The sequence below is a fragment of the Notolepis coatsorum genome (genome assembly GCF_963971535.1).
Source record: "Notolepis coatsorum genome assembly, chromosome: 19".
In the NCBI taxonomy this organism is placed as follows: Eukaryota; Metazoa; Chordata; class Actinopteri; order Aulopiformes; family Paralepididae; genus Notolepis; species Notolepis coatsorum.
Genome location: NC_140183.1, coordinates 59,893,859 through 59,916,657, shown reverse-complemented (window position 1 = coordinate 59,916,657; position 22,799 = coordinate 59,893,859). Strand labels below are relative to the sequence as shown.

The 22,799-nt window shown below is 45.3% G+C and overlaps 1 protein-coding gene across 1 annotated transcript in view; it reads left to right on the top strand.

Annotated features, from left to right (window-relative positions):
- LOC311246516 (cyclin-dependent kinase 14-like) overlaps nt 1-22,799 on the top strand; it is a gene marked incomplete at its 3' end in the record, with an annotated part of 332,639 nt that overhangs the window by 103,631 nt on the left and 206,209 nt on the right. The window contains exon 3 of the mRNA XM_084336667.1: nt 8,966-9,214. Coding sequence (XP_084192793.1) covers nt 8,966-9,214 — 249 coding nt within the window. The remainder of the gene's footprint in view (nt 1-8,965; nt 9,215-22,799) is intronic.

Sequence of the window (22,799 nt, the reverse complement as noted above, 5' to 3'; positions counted from 1 at the left end):
CCTATTGGTTGTAAGTAGCCTTATACATGCCCTGCCTAGTGCCTAAGGATTTGTGGTAATGATGGTATGCAGAATTATTTTGGTGGTCTGACCCTTTAGCAGACGGACGGTGACGTGTTTGGAATGATCACTAACCATCGTCGCACACGGAGGGATGGATGGAGGGGGGGGGGGGGTCTTGGTAAAGACCTCAATGACATCAGCTCTGATTGTTGCTCAATAGTCTGTTTCTATCTTTACTGCTCTGGATGGAGACGTTAAGAACTCAATGATATCAGCTCTGATTGTTCATTAGTCTCTTAATATATTTACTGCTCTGGATGGAGACCGTAAAGAACTCATAACATTACTGCCTACTAACTAAGGCAAAAAGCCTTAACTTCCGGTACTATAGTTTGCCTTTGTAGGGAAGTACTGATATAGTATTAGTACATACACATTTAGAGGGATACAGATGTAGTGGTATTCATACGCATGTAGAGGGGTGCAGATATGGTTTGATTGATTGATTGATTGATTGAAACATGTATTAACAGATAGCAGAATGGGTACAATACAGTACAGCTCAATACACACAATTGTTAAGGGGATGCAGACCAGAGAAAGACTTTCGTCTTGTTTACATCAGGGTCCCCCATTTTCAATTCATCATAACATATATGACATACATGACATAGAGGTGTTACATCTAGACATTTATGACATACCAGATCTACAAATATACAGTACAAAAATAGTCTAAAAAGAGAATATATACATTTGAGGGGGAAGAAACCGTATATTGGAGGAGGTTGGGTAGGTGGGGTGGGAAACTGTACATTGGAGGTGGTTGGGTGGGTGGGGCGGGGGTGGGGGGAACTGTACATTGGAGGGGGTTGGGTTTGGACATTTACAGGGGCCAGTTTCGAATTGCAGTCTCCCGTAGGTGCTCCTTGAGAGTGGTTTTGAAAGTGGGTAGTGATTCACATTCCTTTACAGCTGTGGGTAGGGCGTTCCACATTGATGTGGCTTATTTGCAAAATGTGTTTAGTCCCTTGTTTGAGCCGAATCTGTGGTAATAATACACATGTAGAGTAGACACATACTGAACACTGTGACCTCTATTTTTACTTCTATTTTACATGCTATACTATTTTATTTCACACTTATCTTGTCTAGCACAGTCTCTGGAGCGTAACAGTAAGAAGCATTTTGTATAAAAGTATTCTGTACTTCTGTATGACAACTATTAAAGAAACTTGAAACTTGAAACTTGAACTAGAGGGGTACTCTGCTGTATTAAGGCAAACAGCAGTAGCGGAAGTTACAGTGTTTTGCCAAGAAGGCAGACTAGTCCCTGGTCATTACTTGGAAAGAAGTAGAAGTGTATGTTCTCAAACACACGACAAACAAAAATACCGTTTTTGAGTCGTGTCGTCTAGGCGCAGCCTTCCAGCACAAACTGTAGTCAGCAGTTTTCAGAAGATCGGCTGTTTAGTTTAGTTTATTTATTTAGCACATTATTTAAAAACAGTGCTAGGAGGGAACGAAGCCCAAAGGGCTTGTATAAAGTTCCACTCCCGTCACATCAATGTCCATAATCAAATATGAATGAAATACATGTAAACATGGTCAAGAAAAGAAACACAAAACAAGATCAGAGACATACTGTAAGGCAAACACTAACGAAAAATGGAAGATAAACACGGATAGATATCATGTCCAAAACACATCAACAAGAGCCAATAACAAGAAAGAAAAAAGTACAAGAAGGCAAAGGAGAGGAGAATAACATATGAAAAATATATAATGAAGAAAAAGAACAAAAGAACCAGCCATATTGGTAACACTGTGACTGCCCTCCGCTGCTCCCTCCCTCTGTGACTCCGGTAGCAATTACTTCTAAACTGTGGTCGCATCACAAGCCAGGCCCCTGAATCACGCACGTCTGTCCTTTTCCATATTTCATTACCCTGTGATTCATTTCAAGCGATTTGGGGGGGCGGCCCTGTCATCATCTGGAGGTGGCCGGTCGCCTAGCAGTAGCACGTTAGTGCAAGGTCTACCATGGTGAGGAGAGAGAGAAAAACACTTGGGGGCGATTTGGTATCGGCATACAAAGCAGTAGATTAATATTCTGCATTCAAAACCACAAGGCTCCAATTAATTTACAGTAGCATCATGTTGGTCACTTTCTAAACATATAGCTGAAAACGTAGCCTTGTAGCTAGGGCTGTACCGAATGTCATTTTTTAACATTCGAAGCTTCGATTGAAGTATTCGAACAAAGCTTCGAATGTCTATACAAAAAAAATATCTTCACATATATATATATTTTTTAGCTTAATCCTCAATTTGAATAAAGTGATTAATCTGATTAAATTAGTCTTTTTCTTTTATTAAATCAACTTTCTTTAATGAATATAACTCATCAGTTTCGTCAACATAAATAATCCAATAAGGGCACGGTTTGTATGAAAGTGATGGTGACATCTTATAGTATAATATTATAATATTAGTGTAGCCTAATCTTTAACTGCAACTGTGAAGAAAGGGCTGTCTTAAATACTTTGAAGCTTCGAAGCTTCGTTCGATGGCACAAGCTTCGAACATAAAAAGAATAATCGAAGTTTAAAAAGAAAAAAAGGTATAAATAAAAAAAGAAAAAAATTATTTAATTTTTTTTGCTTCCAAAATCTTGCGCCTCCATTCCAATGAAACGAAAGTAAGCGGCGCCTTCCCGCCTCCATTCCAATGAAACGAAAGTAAGCGGTGCCTCGACTCCACCTCTCTACAACAAGCATGTGGAGATTATCTGTGTTGAAAACAACAAGGACATGTGCAGCAGACATGTCGACGAAGAAGCGAAGCAATGCCGTTTGTTATTTAAGACTATGTCGTCAGATTTGTGTTCATTGTGCTGCTTTTTTAAAGTGTCCCGACCCATATAAAAATATGTCTTAATAAAACGTGCTTAATCGAATTCTGCCTTTGTCTCTATCAACTACATATAAATATTTATATAATTGTTTGCTTGATAGACAAAGGTTGCAACATAATTATGTAATGTCATGTCGTTGGCTGTGAGAGCAGCCCCACTGCACCCAGGCAGGGCAGCCGAGTGAAACCTTGTTGGCTGCGTCACAGTCACGAAAGGGGCTACTTAATTAATTAATCCAATCCACTTTATTTATAGAGCACATTTAAAAACAACAAAGTTTACCAAAGTGCTGTACAAGTCCCACAACATAAGATAAAAAAAAAGAAAAATAAATATTATAATTTTTTATTTTTTATTTTCTTTAAGCTTCGAATTAAAATCGAAGCTCGGCCCCGAAGCTTCGATTGCCAAAAAAAGCTTTGAAGGTCAGCCCTAGAAGAAAACCCCCATTGGTTTAAACATATTGAATAGACACAAACAAAAAAAGATTAAAAAAATAAATAATTTTTTTTCTTTTTTTATTAAAAATAAAAAAATCTAATGTTGATTTAGAATTTGAATGTCAACATTATGATCGAAGCTTCGAAGCATTCGGTACAGCCCTACTTGTAGCTAACGCTAATTTAGAACAGAGGTAGGGGGACTTAGGTAGTTGTATTCACCATTTTCTATTCAACAGACTTGGGTGGTCTAACCCCATCGGCTAGCGAGGTTATTAGTAGATCTTCCAGCAGCGTAGCTACATGAGTAGAGCTCCGGACTCACTATTCGAGCCCCGGTCAAGGCTGCTGTCGGAAAGTGGTGTTGTTGTCCAGCAGGGGGCACTCTGTCCTCTGGACTTGTCAGTAACAACGCCCATGTTACAGTGATAGGGACACCATACAGCTGCGAGTGCCGTCCTTCAGATGAGATGCTAAACCAAGGTCCAGGACGCCTATCGTAAAGAGTAGGAGGTTCCCCGACGTTCCTGGCCAAATTCCCAATCAGGTCTCTGACATCAAGGCCAACTAATCGTCCCTCCCCCCTTAATTGACTGACATCAATCCCTGTCTCCTGAGCCGTTCAGCCATTGTGTAGTGAGATGTGTGCCAGGTGCCAGTGTATGGCAGCCATTGAGCCTGCGTAGCCCAAGGTTCGGTGCTACCAGTGGTGGTGATTCAAGGAGGCAATTTCCACCCTACACCCTACAATTATTATTACTAATTATCTTTCAGATCAAGTGGGGCTCATTAGATCTATTATAATACTTTTCAAAAGTGAAGAACGGTGCTGCTAATTTTGTTCCTACTGTATGTTTACATTATAAGCCACGGCTGATAGTGCTGGATACCTGCCTGTATCTTTGTCACATCTAATGTTACCAAACATGGACACACAGCATTTCAAATGACACCTCTTAAGAGACGAGGCAAGCATACAATCAAACATATTTTATTCTCTATTGACTCTATTGCTAAATACATGAACAGAACACCTCCAAATCCTCTCTCTCTGTTTTGGACAGGCTGCTCCTGAAAGCAGGTAATGTAAGAAAGAGGGTCTGACTCTGTGAATAGCTGCCTTGTGAAAATACTGCAACCCCTCCAGTGCTGTGAAATTACACAAAAAGAATCTCTGTGGAGGTCTTATGGAGTATGTTGTAAAACGCTATTTCAGGCTTGTTCGCCCGAGTCTCTTTTCCTTGGAAGTTCTTTCTTCTTTCCAAGTCTCCTGCTTTAGTCTCCTAAAATCTTTACTGCTCTGGATGGAGACGGTAAAGAATTCAATGACATCAGTTCTTGTTTGTTGTTGTTTAGTCTCTTACAGTAACACACCAACATTATGGGAAAGGTGCATATATATGTGCATCACAGGGCTTGGCATTAACCTTTTGGCTCACCAGCCACTGTGGCTAGTGGTTTTCCAAAGTCACTAGCCACTCAGCATTTCCACCAGCCAAAAATCACACGCACGCACGCACGCACGCACGCACCCACGCACGCACACACACACACACACACACACACACACACACACACACACACACACACACACACACACACACACACACACACACACACACACACACACACACACACACACACACACACACACACACACACACACACACACACACACACACACACACACACACACACACACACACACACACACTAATATCCAGTTCGTTTTTATAGTGTAAAGTTTGGCTACTTGAGACAGAGAGAGAGACTCTCATTACGCGCAACGCAAGTAAGCGCGCACTGCGTTCCGAGAGAGAAATAGACTATCATTACGAGCGACGCAAGTAAGCGTGCATTGCGTTCCGAGAGAGAGAGAGAGAGAGAGAGAGAGAGAGAGAGAGAGAGAGAGAGACTCTTCACTACGACTCTAAAACGATGCACGGTCTACCCGCCAAAGTGGCTGGTAAGAGTGACAAGAGTTACACCCCACTGCCGAATTCTACCCGCATTTGGCGGGTTTTAATGTCAAGCCCTGTGCATATATCCTCCAGAGTCAGACGATACCTATTTCTTCTCTGTGCATTCAGTAGAAAGCTGGCTGTGAGATAGCCTAGCTTAGCACAATGAATGGAAGCGGACAGTGCTGGTTAGCCTTCGGGGGAGGTGTTAGTTGGACAATGCCTAGGCTAACCGGCACTGTCCGCTTCCATTCATTGTGCTAAGCTAGGCTAACGTGCAGCCAGATAGCTTTCTACTTAACGTACATAGAGGAAACTGGTATCTATCTTCTTGTCTCTCTCTGGAGAAGACAGTAAGCTAATTTCCCAAAATGTTGGCGTGTTCCTTTAAATATTTATAACACCACATCAGCTCTGAGCATTGTTTGACGCTGGTCACCTTGTGCTCCAGAGAGCTGTGCATAATTAATACCAATTAAGGTTTGATTACATTGTCAATGGTTTCTTTTCAACAGGCTCGAGTGTGTCGATTTCCAAGCGGGAACTTGCCAACAAATCTTCTGCCCTTTTCTTTCAGTCTGTTGTTCCAACGTCAGTCCCACCCGATCTGTCACCGTCTCTCCGTCCAGATGCTTTGTATTTGTCTTCCGCCGAAGGGCTCCGATTTTGCCGCGTCTCATTGTCACCGGGAGTCCTAAACGAGGAGTGTGGCGCCGAGCTTTAATCCTGTGGAAACTAGCTCCGCTGGACCCGCCTCCTCCTCTCCCATAATCATCAAGTATTGATGCCTTGTAGCGCGATAGGTCGTAAACGGGGGCATTTGTTTGTTTATGTGTTGTTGTTGATGTTGTTGTTGTTGCCGCCGCCGCTGCATTTTTTGGAAGCAGTGCGGGTCTCTGTTTCCAGTTGAGCATTTGGTGACACGCGCTTGTCACTGAGGACACACATGAGACGCGCAGGACGGGTGATTCTGACAGCCCCGCTGGCACGTTAACACGCACCCTTTCAAGCTTCTCGTCTTGCGTCTCGTTCACTCTGCGCTTATTCATGTCCTTCCTGCCCCTGGCCCGTATTTTAACTATATGAAATCATTACTATTGCCTAACGCAACCATATAACTATATGAAGTCATTACTGTAGCCTAACGCAACCATAGAACTATATGAAATCATTACTGTAGCCTAACACAACCATAGAACTATATGTAATCATTACTGTAGCCTAACACAACCATAGAACTATATGAAATCATTACTGTAGCTTAATGCAACCATAGAACTATATGAAATCATTACTGTAGCCTAACACAACCATAGAACTATATGAAATCATTACTGTAGCTTAATGCAACCATATAACTATATGAAGTCATTACTGTAGCCTAACGCAACCATATAACTATATGAAATCATTACTATTGCCTAACACAACCATATAACTATATGAAGTCATTACTGTAGCCCAGTGGTCACCAACCTTTTTAAGCCCAAGATCACTTTTTTCTTTTTTTGGTGAAGGCTATATCTACCTATTGAAGTGTTGAGAGAAAAAGACAGCCTGAGCCAAGATTGTACTTTAAACTAAATTACTTTTATTTGCCTGTATTCTAATTACATGCAATGCTTTGGTCCAACATTAAAATGTCAAAGTAGAACTGTAATATGCACTTTCTCAGTCAGTGCAAAGTGCAGTCATATTATGCAGCATCACTTTTCACATCAAAACAAAAGTAGAACTGTAATGTGGACTCTCTGGGAAAGATATATATATATATATTATTTTTTTTCAGGGAAAGATCTACAGGGAAAGTCTCAAAGATCGACTAGTCGATCGCGATCGACGGGTTGGTGACCACTGCTGTAGCCTAACACAACCATAGAACTATATGAAATCATTACTGTAGCCTAACGCAACCATAGAACTATATGAAATCATTACTGTAGCCTAACGCAACCATATAACTATATGAAATCATTACTGTAGCCTAACACAACCATATAACTATATGAAATCATTACTGTAGCCTAACACAACCATATAACTATATGAAATCATTACTGTAGTCCACCGCAACCATATAACTACTGTATGGAACTGCAACGGATTGTGTGATTGTGGTTGAACTTGCGAGTGGAATGTGTGTCGCCAGAAGGTGATTTCACTGCCAGAACATGCTCTCACCAGTAGTCTGCTATGCATTCAGTAAACCACGGCTGCCACACACTAACGCATTTTCACTCGCTGTAGCGAATTCAGGTGGCAGCTGGGAATCGAACCCAGGTGTCACCCAGCGACAACACTAACCAGTCAACTAACTGGTTAGCCAAGGACTAACTACTGTAGTCTAGGCATCTGGGGTCGTTACATCGCCACAGTAAATTGTTTTTTTTTACCAGCCACGATGGCCACGAGATTCACATTTGCCGGCCGATTGAAATCCTAGACGGCTGTTGGCCAGTAAATACCAGCTAACGGAAAACCCTGTTTCACATTCACTCCTGACTCTCTCCTCTCTGAGTTTTGCCCTTTTGTATTAGTTATTCGACAACTGTACTATTAGGTTACATCTTAATCAACCCCCATTAATGAATGACACCAAATTACACAGAAACAACTATGAGTAGCATAGATGTTCGGCAAGGGGATTGGGTTTCCTAATTGAGCGCTTATCATCCTTATCATTAGGGCTCAAGTATCTTGTGTAAAAAAAATAAAAAATAAATAAATAATCAACAACAAAATATTGTATATGTATTTGGGTTCTTATTCGTGGTTTTGTGAAAACTAAGTAATCGTAGCGCCGCCGGGAGAGAAGGGAAACTTCCCGTCGGGAAAGGATCCAGCGCACGCGGCGTAACCCGGCCCGCGTCTGCGACCTGTTAAAGAGAGGACTGCAAGGTGACTCCGGCGTGCAGCTTCCCTCCCTCGTACCGGGGAATAATTAGAAGTGCTTTCTGCCGGGGAGCCCGGGCCTAAATATTTAATCGGAAGCTGGCCGCGGCAAAAACACGACACGCTGCCTCGCTTCCTTTGTACCCTTGCTCGCCCCGCACTGCACGGCCGGGGACTAGCCGGTAAGGTGCTTTCGGGACAGAGGGAGACTAGACTGTGAGTGATTAGCGTCGGACACCTCCGGTACGGCGGACGAGAGAGAGACCGCGTGGTGGTGGTTTCGTCGTCGTGCGGACGGCGTGTGTGCTGTAGATGTGTGCGGGAGATACGATTTGTGATTGTGTGAGATATGCGTGTATGGGAACAACAACACTGTGTGTGAGCGACAGAGCCTGGAGGAGGTCGGAGCTGGGTTTTTTTTTTTATCACAGAGAAGAGAGATGGAGATAAATAAAAATACAAATAAAAAAAAGGCTCTCATCCTACCAGGGAGAGGTAGCGGTGGGACTCTACTCAGGGAGGGGAGAGAGCATGAGGCTGTGATAGAGAGATGAAACGCCGCGTGGATCCGGTGGGGGAGGGGGTGTGATGTGAGGTAGTTTTTCGGCTGAACAGCGGCAATCATCGCAGATGGATTTTTTTTTTCTTTCCTTCTCTCTTCTCACTTTCATCTTCTCCCTCTCTTGTTTCCACTTCATCCTCCCCCCTCCCCCCCCCCCCCCCCTCCTCCTCCTCCTCTCGTCTTTGGACAGATATGTGTCACAAAGAAGATGTCCACACGCAGCTGCCAGGGTCCGGACTCGGCCATCAAGCCGCTGGACACCATTCCTGAGGACAAGAAGGTGAGGGTCCAGCGCACGCAGAGCGGGTTCGACCCCTTCGAGAAGCCCACCAGCCAGGTCAAGAGGGTCCACTCCGAGAACAATGCCTGCATCAGCTCCAAGAGCACGTCCACGGGGAAAGAGTCGCCCAAATTGCGCCGCCACTCCAGTCCCAGCTCTGTGAGTGCCAATCCCCCCCTCTCCACCCCCACCCCCCCTACACACACCGGAAAAGCTCTTATCACGGCCGACAATATGCTTTGTTGTTTAGTGTGTGTGTATGTGTGTGTATCTTCACAGTGTGTTGAAAGGCTTGTCAAAATACAGATTTATGCTTTGTATTATTATTTCTAAGCTGTTTCTTATTTTAAAAAGCAATTATTAACAGGATGTGTTTTTCTCCCCCCCTCCCCCGTGACTAATTGAAGTCTGTTTACGAACAGCGTGATTTTTTTGGATATTTTTATTTTTTTTACAGGTTTTCAGTCGTACGCTTAATCTCGTTTCGTTTACCTCCAGACTACCTTTACACAAACATGTAATTAGCGGCGCAAATTAAGATCTCATGACCGAGATATGACGCTTTAACTGATGGCCCTGCTGGCCTCCGTAGAGGAGGCGAACAACTTGAGCCACCGGCATCAGAACCTGTAAATTGGCTATTTCACGGTTCTATTGCCATGGTGAACCCCCCCCCCACACACACACACACATCCCCCCACTTCTCTCTCATAAACATTTCATAGACAACCACTTAGATTGAGGAGATGTTTCCAGCGGTTGGGTGAACAGCTCTCCTGTCGTCAACCACCACAGCTCTTCTGGTTCACTCTCTCCCTTTCTCTCGGACACATAATCAGCCTAATGAAAGCTTAATGAAAGGGATCGCTACGCTTGTTGTTCATATATTAGGGATGGGCGAAAACTCACAATATTGCTATTCGATAGTCACTGGGAACTATTCAAAATACTAATCGAACCCCCCCCCCCCCCCCCCCACACCCATGTTAACATATGATGATGATTGTTTAACTCTTTCAGTGCCACGCCTGGTTTTCCGTTTTACCGCTTGAATGCCACCATCGGCGCCAATGTTAACGTTAATATCGCCTAATCTATGTTTTAAATTATGGCTATGTGTCTAATCTGCCCATCGCATTATCAAAGACTATTTTCCAGTCAGTGCTGTGAAGGCAGATTGTTTTTTTATCGCGTCGTTTCCGTTTCAGAGCAGTTAGAAAAGCCCCCGTTTTGATATAAAAAACAGCTCATTCTGGAGCATTCTATGAAAATCGTCTTTTAGTTGAATATTCCACAACGTTGATATTCGTCGGCCTTTTTATGAATCGTTTTCAAATAAACGCTAGATGATCAATATTATACGTGCACGCACGCACATTACGGCCGCGCACTGATAATCGCTCCGTTGATTTCCTCACAGGAAATCAACGTAGTAACAGTTAATATGGTCCCCTCTGAATACATTACACAGTGTAGGTGCTGGTAAAAACAAGGGAAAATATATTCTTTTAGACAAAACGATATTCGCATAAACTATTAAAAATCAAATAATTTAACAACTATTCTAATATTCCGAAAATCGATGCCCATCCCTATCATAATATACCTGGAGAACATCTGGGCTTAACCCTTTCACTACCCCATTAGAAAGGGTTAATGATTTCACTACCACACTACAGAAGGTTAACCTTTCACGACCACACTACATACGTAGTTAACCTTCTGTAGTGTGGTAGTGAAAGGGTTAATCAGCTTTGACATTAAAAGGCGAAGACAAACGGGGGAATTCTCCGGCACTCTTACAGACCGATACTCAATGCTTTTTTTGCGGGGTTGTTTTGTTGTCTTTGTTTCAAAGCATTACCTTGAAACTGAATGTCAGGCAACCAGAGCTGCTTGACTTGTGAGTTGAGCCTGAGAATGTCCTTTACCCGCCTACCTCACACTGAGCTGATTCATGCCTCGGCTTCAGCGTGTGACCTACAGGCGGGACGTGTGTGTGTGTGTGTGTGTGTGTGTGTGTGTGTGTGTGTGTGTGTGTGTGTGTGTGTGTGTGTGTGTGTGTGTGTGTGTGTGTGTGTGTGTGTGTGTGTGTGTGTGTGTGTGTGTGTGTGTGTGTGTGTGTGTGTGTGTGTGTGTGTGTGTGTGTGTGTGTGTGTGTGTGTGTGTGTGTGTGTGTGTGTGTGTGTGTGTGTGTGTGTGTGTGTGTGTGTGTGTGTGTGTGTGTGTGTGTGTGTGTGTGTGTGTGTGTGTGTGTGTGTGTGTGTGTGTGTGTGTGTGTGTGTGTGTGTGTGTGTGTGTGTGTGTGTGTGTGTGTGTGTGTGTGTGTGTGTGTGTGTGTGTGTGTGTGTGTGTGTGTGTGTGTGTGTGTGTGTGTGTGTGTGTGTGTGTGTGTGTGTGTGTGTGTGTGTGTGTGTGTGTGTGTGTGTGTGTGTGTGTGTGTGTGTGTGTGTGTGTGTGTGTGTGTGTGTGTGTGTGTGTGTGTGTGTGTGTGTGTGTGTGTGTGTGTGTGTGTGTGTGTGTGTGTGTGTGTGTGTGTGTGTGTGTGTGTGTGTGTGTGTGTGTGTGTGTGTGTGTGTGTGTGTGTGTGTGTGTGTGTGTGTGTGTGTGTGTGTGTGTGTGTGTGTGTGTGTGTGTGTGTGTGTGTGTGTGTGTGTGTGTGTGTGTGTGTGTGTGTGTGTGTGTGTGTGTGTGTGTGTGTGTGTGTGTGTGTGTGTGTGTGTGTGTGTGTGTGTGTGTGTGTGTGTGTGTGTGTGTGTGTGTGTGTGTGTGTGTGTGTGTGTGTGAGTGAGAGAGAGAGAGAGAGCAAATAGTCAACTCCTCTAAACACGGATTATAGTGCCGGGGCCCATCATCATCATCAAACCTTTATTTGAATAGGCAGGTTAATTAAGAACAAGTTCTTATTTTCAATAACGGCCTATTTGGGGGTAAAAAGCCCCCTAGGGGAAAGGGGATGGGGGATAAAATAAAATAAATAAAAATAAAACACAAAGGAACATTATTAACAAGGCAGGACATACATACAGAGCAACAACTGAACTGAACAACAACTCGCGGACAACAGAACAATAGTGGCAGCATGGTGTTAGCACATGGAGAAACATCTACATGAGTGCTCTAGGGAGTTTGTTAAAGTTTCCTTAAACAATCTAATTGAAATAAACGTTTCCATATTTAAGGTTTTTTGTAGTGTGTTCCAGCTATCAGCTGCTGCGTACTGAAAGGAGGAACGGCCTTGTGAGGAGTTGGCATGGGGGGCGTTTACCAGGATATGTGTGGCTGACCGGGTGTGGTAATTCGGGAGTGGACGAGGGTGGACTAGGCGAGTAAGGTAAGGGGGATTACGGCCTAGAAGTGTGTTCGGGGTCTCTTCAGACAACCAGCACCTTACCACCAGCAGCCCCCTGGCTGGGACGGTCGGGGACAGAGACGCGTGTCTTCCGTCTGGGAGCGCCAGTGTCTTCAGGATATTAGCACCAGTGTCTTCAGGATATTAGCACCAGTGTCTTCAGGATATTAGCACCAGTGTCTTCAGGATATTAGCACCAGTGTCTTCAGGATATTAGCACCAGTGTCTTCAGGATATGAGCACCAGTGTCTTCAGGATATTAGCACCAGTGTCTTCAGGATATTAGCACCAGTGTCTTCAGGATATTAGCACCAGTGTCTTCAGGATATTAGCACCAGTGTCTTTAGGATATTAGCACCAGTGTCTTCAGGATATTAGCACCAGTGTATTCAGGATATTAGCACCAGTGTCTTCAGGATATTAGCACCAGTGTCTTTAGGATATTAACACTAGTGTCTTCAGGATAGGAGCACCAGTGTCTTCAGGATAATAGGAGCACCGATGTCTCCAGTTTACAGGCCACTTCACTCCAGCTCATATGGATGATGGGGGAAGTAGGGGGGATAGAGAAGACTACGTGCACAACACTGGAGACGGAACCCACTTGATCTCTAAATCATGGGGATGAAACATGCAAGAGACGTACAGCGGGCTCTTAGCTCGCCAGGCGGAGGTGAGATGCGCTGGTGGAGCCCTCCAATCCAATCCACTTTATTTATATAGCACATTTAAAACAACAAAGTTGACCAAAGTGATGTACAAGTCCACAAACATAGGATAAAACATAAAACATAAAAATTGAATAAAAGCACACAATAAAACAGTACAATGTGTCACATAAAAAAGGCCAGTCTCTCAAAAACGGTTTAAAAAACAAAATCCAGAGCAAATAAGTGTGTTTTGAGGCGTGATTTAAACACCTGCAGAGTGGGGGCCTGCCTAACATGCAGTGGCAGCTCATTCCAGAGCTTTGGGGTTGCCACTGCAAAAGCACGGTCCCCCCTAAGCTTCAGCCTGGAGTTTGGAACGGCCAAGAGGAGCTGGTCAGAGGACCTGAGGGACCTTGGAGTCTCTGCTCACTGGAGTGGGGATGAAGGCTACCTCCAGCCTGAGAGGTCCCCCCTCCTGTCGCAAGCCCAGAGGCCACCGGGGGTAGATATAGGGAGAGATTAATATTCATTCATTCATTAATATTCATTCACTGTGGTGAAGTGGTTTGCTGTTAAAACATTTAAACTGACCAATAGATACGAATTAATTGAGTTTTAAAGTGCATTGCAAAATGTTTCATGTTTCTGGGGCACAGACGCTAAAAGCAGATTTTCCTAATTCAGAGAGTGAGTATGATAAGGTCCAGAGCTCCAATCCAGCAATGAGGTGATGTAGGGTGGAGGATCACCATTAATGGCCTGATACAGAAACAGATGCCAATGCAAGTCACGTCTCTGCCAGAGAGGACCACCAAACCTTAGCATATAGGATACAATGATGGGTACCATAACTGTTATCAGTGATAAATCCAGGGCAGAATGATATACAGTGTCCAGAAGCTTTAGAGTGGAAGCAGCAGCATGTCTATAAACGATGTGCATCTCCATAATCCAAGCTCAACGACCTTCCTTCTGCTAAACATAGGAAAACTGGTTTTGTTTCTATACAAAAAGCCAACCTTCCGACGCAGTTTACTTGCAAGATTATCTACATGGCATTTAAATTTCTCATCAAGCCAGATGGTAAGATTTCGGACTCTAGAGAACAGCTTGTGCATTTTTTATTTGAAAAGGAGGCGATATCCTCATGAAAAACTCAAAGCCATGTCATTCACATCATTAGTGAACCTGACATCAATTGCTATCAACTGCTTGGATATCAGGAATGTAAATATCAAACTCAATGAATAGAATAGAATAGAATAGAATAGAAATACTTTATTCACCCTGAGGGAAATTTGTGTAGACAAAAACAAAGTCACGAATAAGAATAAAAATAAGCCTAAGAATAAAATACGGTCTGGGATATACATTTCTGGTACTGTCACCCTGTCCTCAGTGATGCATTATAAAGTCTGATGGCTGTCGGAATGAAGGACTTCCTGTGCCGTTCGGTGCTACATCTTGGATTAAACGAGGGTAGATGACGGTGCTAGTTGGCCTACTGGCCGCCACCACCAAGCCACTTCAACTCATGTAAAATCAGGCCTGATTGCTAATCTAGCAAAGCAGTCGGCTCACGCCGCAGGAATCCGCTTCAAGGTCCTTGACCTGGCATATTGCGCAGCGAGAGGAACGGCTACCCTCCTACCTCCGGTCTAATGGTCTCTAACTACACACCCTCAATACCCCTCTGCTCTACATCTTCTGGCCGCCTCAGACCCGCTCCTATCCGAGCTGCTGGGGCGTCATTGAAGCGGAGCAGGCAAATCTTTAGCTCAGAACTTCCCACCACAGGCAGGACAGCCGAAACCTGCCAAATTTTTCGCTGTCGCCTAAAAATCTATATTAAAATAAAAAAATCACAAAATAAATAGACTAACCTTTGTACTGTCTGTACTAGTATGCACTTTGCTACTAAGGAACCTACCTTGCCTATACTACTACCTGCTAAATTATGTCTACACTACTATGCACTCAAGACTGTAGCACCCAGGTTCGACACACAAACAATCTTACTTTCTCTTAGCTGCACCCTTAGTTGTACCCTTCCTGCTGACTTGTTGTACAGAACTTGTAAGTCGCTTTGGATAAAAGCGTCAGCTAAATGTAAATGTATTTTTTTTTAAATGTAAACGGTGCCCCTTCTGGCCTGGATGACCACTGCAGTTGTAATTCAGAATGCAGTATCAGGGCTGACTTCACATGCGGGTCCTGTGCTGGGTTAGGCTGACTCATTCAAGAGTGTTCATGCTGATGCACTGCTCTGTACGTCGGTTACAGACCAGCTTTTTGGTCATTATTCCCGCGATTAACGCAAACGCCATTTTTGTAACGCCTAACTTTGAAAAATGTCACTCATTGGACCTCGTTAACCGTTCGGTGCTTGCCGTTATCAGCTAGTCGAGACCAATTCCTGCTCCGTCGGAGTGCCGTGAGAGCCAGCTGTGTCCTGTAACTGTCCCCCTTGATCCCCGGCTGAGCTGTGATTTGCGAGCTCACGGCCTGTCCCGACGAATTTCACAGCTACAGTTTCACTTCCTGCCTGATCCCAGGGGGGGACTTCACGTTTGTTTAGAGAAGCATTGAGAAAACGCTGACCTTAATAGAGAACAGCAGAGGATGACAAGAGATAACGCCAGAGAGGGAAGATGGTGGTGGTAGAAACTGTATACTTACTCAATCATATCAAGCATATATTATTTAGCATATATTTAGATTATATTTAGATTCGATTAGATATTAGATTATATTGTAACTATATTTATTGTAAGGCAAATATAACTGAGAGGGCATACATACCCTCATCTGCACCTTGACCTATTTACACTGCCTACTTGCCCATTATGCGCATACTCAGAGTTAATTAATATTGTTATATTGTTTACACTGCCTATTTTTATTGTATTTACATTTTTACTTCTCCACTGTACTATAGTTTTATCACCTGTATCATGTCTTCTACTATCACATGTACCTGTACCTCCCCTCCCCTATGCTGCTATGATGCCTGAATTTCCCCTAAGGGGATCAATAAAGGAATATCTTATCTTATCTTAAAACCCGCGGAAAGACTACCGATCGGATAACGTGTACTAGATGACGACGACCGGTTTAATCTGGCTTATTTAGTTATTTTGTGTGTGTGTGTGTGTGTGTGTGTGTGTGTGTGTGTGTGTTTGTGTGTGTCTGTGTGTCTGTTTGCCTGTGTGTCTGTGTTTGCCCAGTGGCAGACCGTTTTGAGGGTAGAACTGAATTACTCCTCGGGGATCATCTGGAATCTACTGCAGCCTCCCAGACGAGGCGAAACGCTCTCGTAAATTATAGGAAAGAACAGTTAGACGAACAATCCTTAAACTTGTGACTCTCAGGAACTCTAACATAGCAGTGAAAATGGCAGTAAAATAGCAGTAAAAATGTATAATAATAATAAAAACGATGTTGACTATGATTATTAGGGCTAAGAGTAAATGATCAAAGGATTCCAGATGCATCGGTTTTTTATTCAATCCCATTTGGTATATTGTGATTTAAATCTTTCCACCACTTCACTGCGTAATGCCTGTATGCAATTGTTCCATTTTCTGCTAAACTCTTGCCCCAATCACGTTTTTCATCTACTTCAAATTCAGGATAAATGCTGTAACAATAATAAAGTAAAAAACAAACATAGAAATTACGTTAGACCACTATGAGTACCATTGTTTTCTACTGCATTCTACTGAAACATTTGTTTCTGTCAACTTGTGGTTTTGCTTGTGGCTGCAATGCTGCATGGTACTTAAGGGGGGAATTCCACTCTGGTTTCGCTCTTGTATTTGTACAAAGGTTGCTTTACTACAGAGTAAAATGAGCTCACAGACAGCTCTTTACATTATCGTCAGAGAGGGAGAGAGGGAGAGAGAGGGAGAGAGAGAGAGATAGAGAGAGAGAGAGAGAGAGATAGAGAAAATAGGTTAGAATAACGTTCTGTATCGTTAGTGGCTTAGCTTGGCTTCGCCTTCTGCACTATCTCGCGTACGTGCACGCGTACTGAATAAACCACAAATGTACCTCTAATACCAGTATTAGTCTGACCACACCCCTCATCAGCTTACCTTCATAAGCAGGTGTGTGGTCACCTGCTCTCCTCCTTCTCGCTTTCACCACAAGGAAGAGGTGCCTCGGTAGATCCCCACACTTGACACCATGATGGAAGAAATTGGATTAGGAACAGCTTGGGAAACAAGGATACGTTGACATCATATCTTTATTTTCTCTCTCACTATTTTCGAGAAAATACGGCGATATTGTCTTCGTACTGGAGTGTCTAGAAGATGATGATCATTCTACAAACCCTCCACCGGTTTTCGTATTGGGAGCACGCCGCTGCATGCTTCTCAACTGCAGTTCCTTGCTGTGTTTGTTGGGGTGAAACCTGTCAGGCCACAGCTGAACTGTCGGACATGCCGCTGTTGTGAGGAGCGGTGCGTTCCAGGTTGGGTGAGTAGTGTTTTGCTGGCGGGCTCCACTTGTCTGTTAGTGCTATGGGGGCTACTAGACAAAGTTTATGGAAACCGGCCCCAGGCTAGGGTCCTTTGTTTAGCCGTCTAGGCGACAGAAGGCCTTGGTCTGGCGACCATTATAGTTTTAACTAGTGGGCCGCGACCATTGACACTGGTGATCCCTGTGTGTTCTGGACGAGTGGATTCTCTCTGTCACCGTGTTAAGACCCCATCTTTCATATCCAAATGAGAGTATTCCTTCACGAGGGGATATGTGCATGTAATGTGCGATAGCGGCAGATTCATGTTCAAAGTCAGCTATACAGGCCAGTTGGTACTGTGCTGATTCCGCCGGACGTGTTATTGTCACCGTTGTGAAGCGGTGTTGACGTCTTGTTTTCTCTTTTCTCTTAAAAAGTGAGGAGGGTTCAGAACGGCGGCCTGTCTGGGTGAGTGTTATGTCATTGTTTACATGTTCATAGCTTACGGTTAGCCGGTCGGTGGCCTGGCGCGGGGAGCTTGGCTTCTCGCGCGCCGCCGGGAGCTCGCTCCTGATCGCGTGCGTCGTAGATCGGCGTCTCGCGAGCGGAAGCGATAGCACCCGAACGGCTGGAGCAGCCGTTAGCTTGATGCTATTCTGTTGAACGTGCTTTGATTTTTAACATGTTTTACACTCTTGACCACGACGTCATCCTTGACAGGGGATGTTCGTCAACCCTGCCCGAGCCTAGACGGGGATTGCGTCAACAAAGAGGACTGTAGCGACTGGTGGAGCGGCGACGCTGCCCGGATCGAACAACACGGGACGCTTGTGACTGCACTTCGCTGATCTGCGTTCCGGGCAGGTACGGGGTTGGCCAGACCCTCATAACACGTCTTCTGGTTTTACCTTGCTAAATGTATTGTGAATGACGGTGTTTTTTCCCAAAACGTGTGTTGTTGCAATGCATTTGAGATACGTTGCGGGTTGTGTGTGAGCTGTTTTTGTCACTGGCAGTAGCTTCTCCGTGCAGGTCGTGATGTATTGATCTGGTTGTTGTGTGAGAAACATCATGGTGTTTATGTGTACCGTGTACTCACTACTAAGGCAACTAACCTATGAAGCTATGCTTGGTGACGAGTGAGTAAAAGAATGTTCTTTCTCAGACTGTAATGACAATGGACAGTGAGTTCACACATTAACAGGTTTTCCTGTTTTAACTGGCCGTATTGAGGGTAAAATAGGAGGATTGTGTTTTTCCCCCCCCGGTTCCCTGGGGACTTTATCACCTCCTATCAGACATGTTGTGCATTAATTGTGTCTTTTGTGTGGTAGGGATACGATGTAACTCTCAGCTTGATTGCTGAGGTTGTGCTAAATCTGCTGGAGAAACTTATTTCCTAAAGGGAAATTGGTTTGGTTGCTGTCATGTGTGTTTAGCAAGGCCTGTGGTCGATACTAATCAAGAATGATGTATTCTCTCATTGTGATGATGATGGGTTGTGTGTGTCATGTGACCTACAACTGGGTTGTACTGGCCACAGAAGCACATGTGTATGTTGGACCGGGGTTCTTAGAGCCCTCTCTATTCTGTGTTTTTCCTTAGTAAAAATCAGATAGCAGGTTAGCTCGTGCGCTGTGTGGAGCTGTGAAACGCTTCATAGAGCTGACTATGACTGTGTCATATTCTCTTTTTGTCGTTACGTCGTATCATGGGTGTGGGGTCGTAAAGGGGTGAACTGGTAACCTTTCCTCTCCCCATTGTCTGTCGGTCAGGGGTACACCCCCTGTCCTTCAAGGTTCCCGTCACGTGGCGGTTCGGCACGTTACGGGGGGGGGGGGGGGGGGGGGGGGAGGGAGTTCCTGGTCCCACGGCCTGGTATATTGGGCGTGTGCACCGCAGGAATTCCCCCGCCATAGAGTACGTCACCGTGCGCGTCTCTGTTGGTAGGACTTCCGTGTGCTGTTCAGGTCCATGTGATGGATCTGTTTTCAGGGGGGGTGGTCAGGGCTCCTCCTCACCAAGCGCCTACTCAGGCCTTCTGTGAGTTCGGACTCCTTCTTCCATGTGATCCATGTGAGGAAGCCTCCATCAGAGTACAGAGCCTTCCTCCTCAGATTGTCAAAGTGAGTGGACCCTCTAGAAGGGTCCTTTTCTATTGTATGTATATTCGATTCAATTCGTTTATTGAGTGTGTATGGGTTCGGTGCCTCTTCCCCGGAGGCCCTAAAACCAGTTTTTTACATGGCTCAAGGTGCAATATATTCTTTTCAATCTGTACAGCTCGCGTGGGAAGTCTCTCTGGGGATCCCCGTCTCTTTCCTATGGGAGGGTGGTGGGATGTAAAAATGTGAACATTTTTTACCCCGGCTGTGTAGACTGGGATACATACTGTTGATGCTTCCTTCTTTCTATTCCAGAAGTGTTGGAGTTAGGGAGTGTCACACCCCTCTTGTCGTTCCCCTGGGCGCCTTGGGGATTCAATGGCAGGTCTAAATAGCCTGTTCATTGATGGGGGTGTGTCCCGACGCACGTATAGTGCTAGCTCGCTGTAAACAGGCGATTGACTGGCACGCCTTAGTTGCTTGTGGTTGAAACAGCGTTTTTATAAAGCAACTGAGATGGGGGTTTTTCCTCTTCCGGCGACCACATCCCATGACCTGGGTGGGTTGTCGACGGATCCTCGTTCATGTCTGGGGGATGATGACGGGATGGATCTGAACATATGTAGTGGGGTCTCACGCCCTTGGGGTGGGCCACCAGGCGCGGTTCGTCCCGACGTCTGGGTGGCGCCTTCTTTTCATGTTAAGATCAACACGCATATCTGCCCTTTTCCTGGGGCATGTCGGCGTGGTTAGGGCACGGGACTGGTTCTGGTCACGCTGGTCCAGATCAGTTGAACCCGTTGTCCGCCGGGGATGCAGATCTGCTGTTCTGGTACCCTGAGGGACTTGGGCTTTTTTCAGGGGGAAAAATGCCAGGTCGGTCTGGGTGTCACAGGGTTAAGCGCTATGGAGACCCTGGTTGGGTATGTTTTTACTCAGCACTGTCGTCATGGCTTACAGCCATGCCATTCTGTACGCGCTCGATCTCGTCGGATCTCGGCCGCTACACAGGTTGGTCCTGGTTAGTACTTGGTTGGGAGACCGCCGGGGAATACCAGGAACGGTGTGCTTAGGGGCTGGTTCTCCATTGTTTTTCGCTCCTCTCTCACGCATGGCGGAGAGGGGCCTGTGGGGGTGGTTTTTTGACCTCCTCTGGTGACCCTGTGCTTCCCGTACCGCCAGGCCCGGTCCGAAGTGATGTTTGCGACCCGTAGGCCTGGGTTAACCCTTTTTGGAAACTGAAACACTTGTACTGCGGTATAGCCGGTGTATACCCGCAGGTGTGTTTTGGAGTTTTTTCTTGAGGGGTTATAGGAACAACCACCGCATTGGGTAACACCGAGGTGGTTGATTCCCTGGTGTGTTGGAGCAGTGTCAACTCCCGGGTTCACCGGTTGAGGGTGCCCCTGCACGTTCATGACGTCTGCCAATCGTGTCAGCCTTCTCTGCCTCGACCCCTCTGGGTGGGGGTTGTTAAATGGAGGCTTGGTCATGCAACACCGCCAGCTTACGCTCCTTCCGCCGGGGCGGCTGTGTTCAGCTGTCCCCTCTGGCGCCTGTCTCGTCCGCAGTCTCCAGGCTAGGGTTAACAGCCTGTTGCCTGTTTTTTTTTTTTTTTTTTTTTTTTCCCCGGTGCGCTGCCTGCTTCCGTTGGTTAACCTTTTTTGTGTGCTTACGGCCATGCTGACTGCCTATTCTGCAGGGTCAGTGTGCCAGGCGGTGTACTATTGGGGGGACGGGGCCCGCTCGGCTTACTGGCCTGGTTGGTTCCGCCTGGGAATACCAGGTGCAGTAACTGAGGGGCCTTTGTCCGAATACGCTGGCGATGTGGGGGGCGGGGCACTACGTGCCCACCTGGTGGGGTCTTGATGCTGGCATCATGGACTTCTCCGGGCCCCCATTGCAGGGAGTCCAGTCCTTTTGGTGGGTCTGGGTCTTCCTTCGTGCTCCGCTGCTACGGCCTTGCCACGGGGTTGGGTTTGCCCTTGACCCCGTGATTCTGGGGGCAGTAACGAGGTTGTTCCTCCGTTCGTTCCCGGGTGGCATGCGGGTTGTGCGTGTGTGTAGTCGTGGGTCAAGCCACGGTCTGCTCACCCTGTGCGTTAAGTTGCTTGAGAGCTCTTCGCACGGTCGGGTCCGTCGCCTTCCCGTGAAGCCTCTAATAGGGGGGATACCCTCCATTAGGGGGGGTCGGGGGGGCTCGGCCCTCCCTGTTCTGATGGTTTTGGGGGGCTGTCAGCGGGGTGTATTTGTCAGCCAAGTGGCTCCGCTTGGCCTCCCTTGTGCAGAAGGCGAAGCCAAGCTAAGCCACTAACGATACAGAACGTTAGGTTATGACTATAACCAAGTTCTGTTAGTTAGGGGCGATGCTTGGCTTCGGACGGCCGCTGCAGCCCTTGACCTCACCTTGTGGTGAAAGCTTGGGAAGGAGGAGAGCAGGTGACCACACACCTGCTTATGAAGGTAAGCTGATGAGGGGTGTGGTCAGACTAATACTGGTATTAGAGGTACATTTGTGGTTTATTCAGTACGCGTGCACGTACGCGAGATAGTGCAGAAGGCGAAGCCAAGCATCGCCCCTAACTAACAGAACTTGGTTATAGTCATAACCTAACGTTATGCCTCATTCTAGTACATTTATTTTAATGTTTAACTTGAACAGTGTCAGCGATACAGTACACGCCAGTATCATCTGCATACAGTTGGGCATGATAGTCGTTCAAAAGAAGAAACAATATCATTAACATAAATAGTAGGGGTGGGGGAAAAAATTTATACGTAGTAGTATCGCGATACTTTGCGTGCCGATACTGTATCGATACAGGGACGCCAAGTGTCGATATTTAATTATTCATACATTTTTATACTTTTTTTGTATAAGGAAGTTGCATTGTTCATTTCAATACCTGTAATAGTACAGTAGTCCACACACACACACACACACACACATGTGCATTCAGTTAAGTTGGAATATGACTGTAATACAAACAGTTCAGTTTGTCAGGTACATGCAACACAGATTACAGTGTTTACATCTGTCTGCTTGAGAAAATACCATGTTCTGCAATAAAAATGATTGAAGTGAGATGAACAGACTGAACTTTATTTTATTAGATAAAACATGTTGACAGAGTTTTACTTTGCAGCTGGAAAAAGGTAATAAATAAAATTT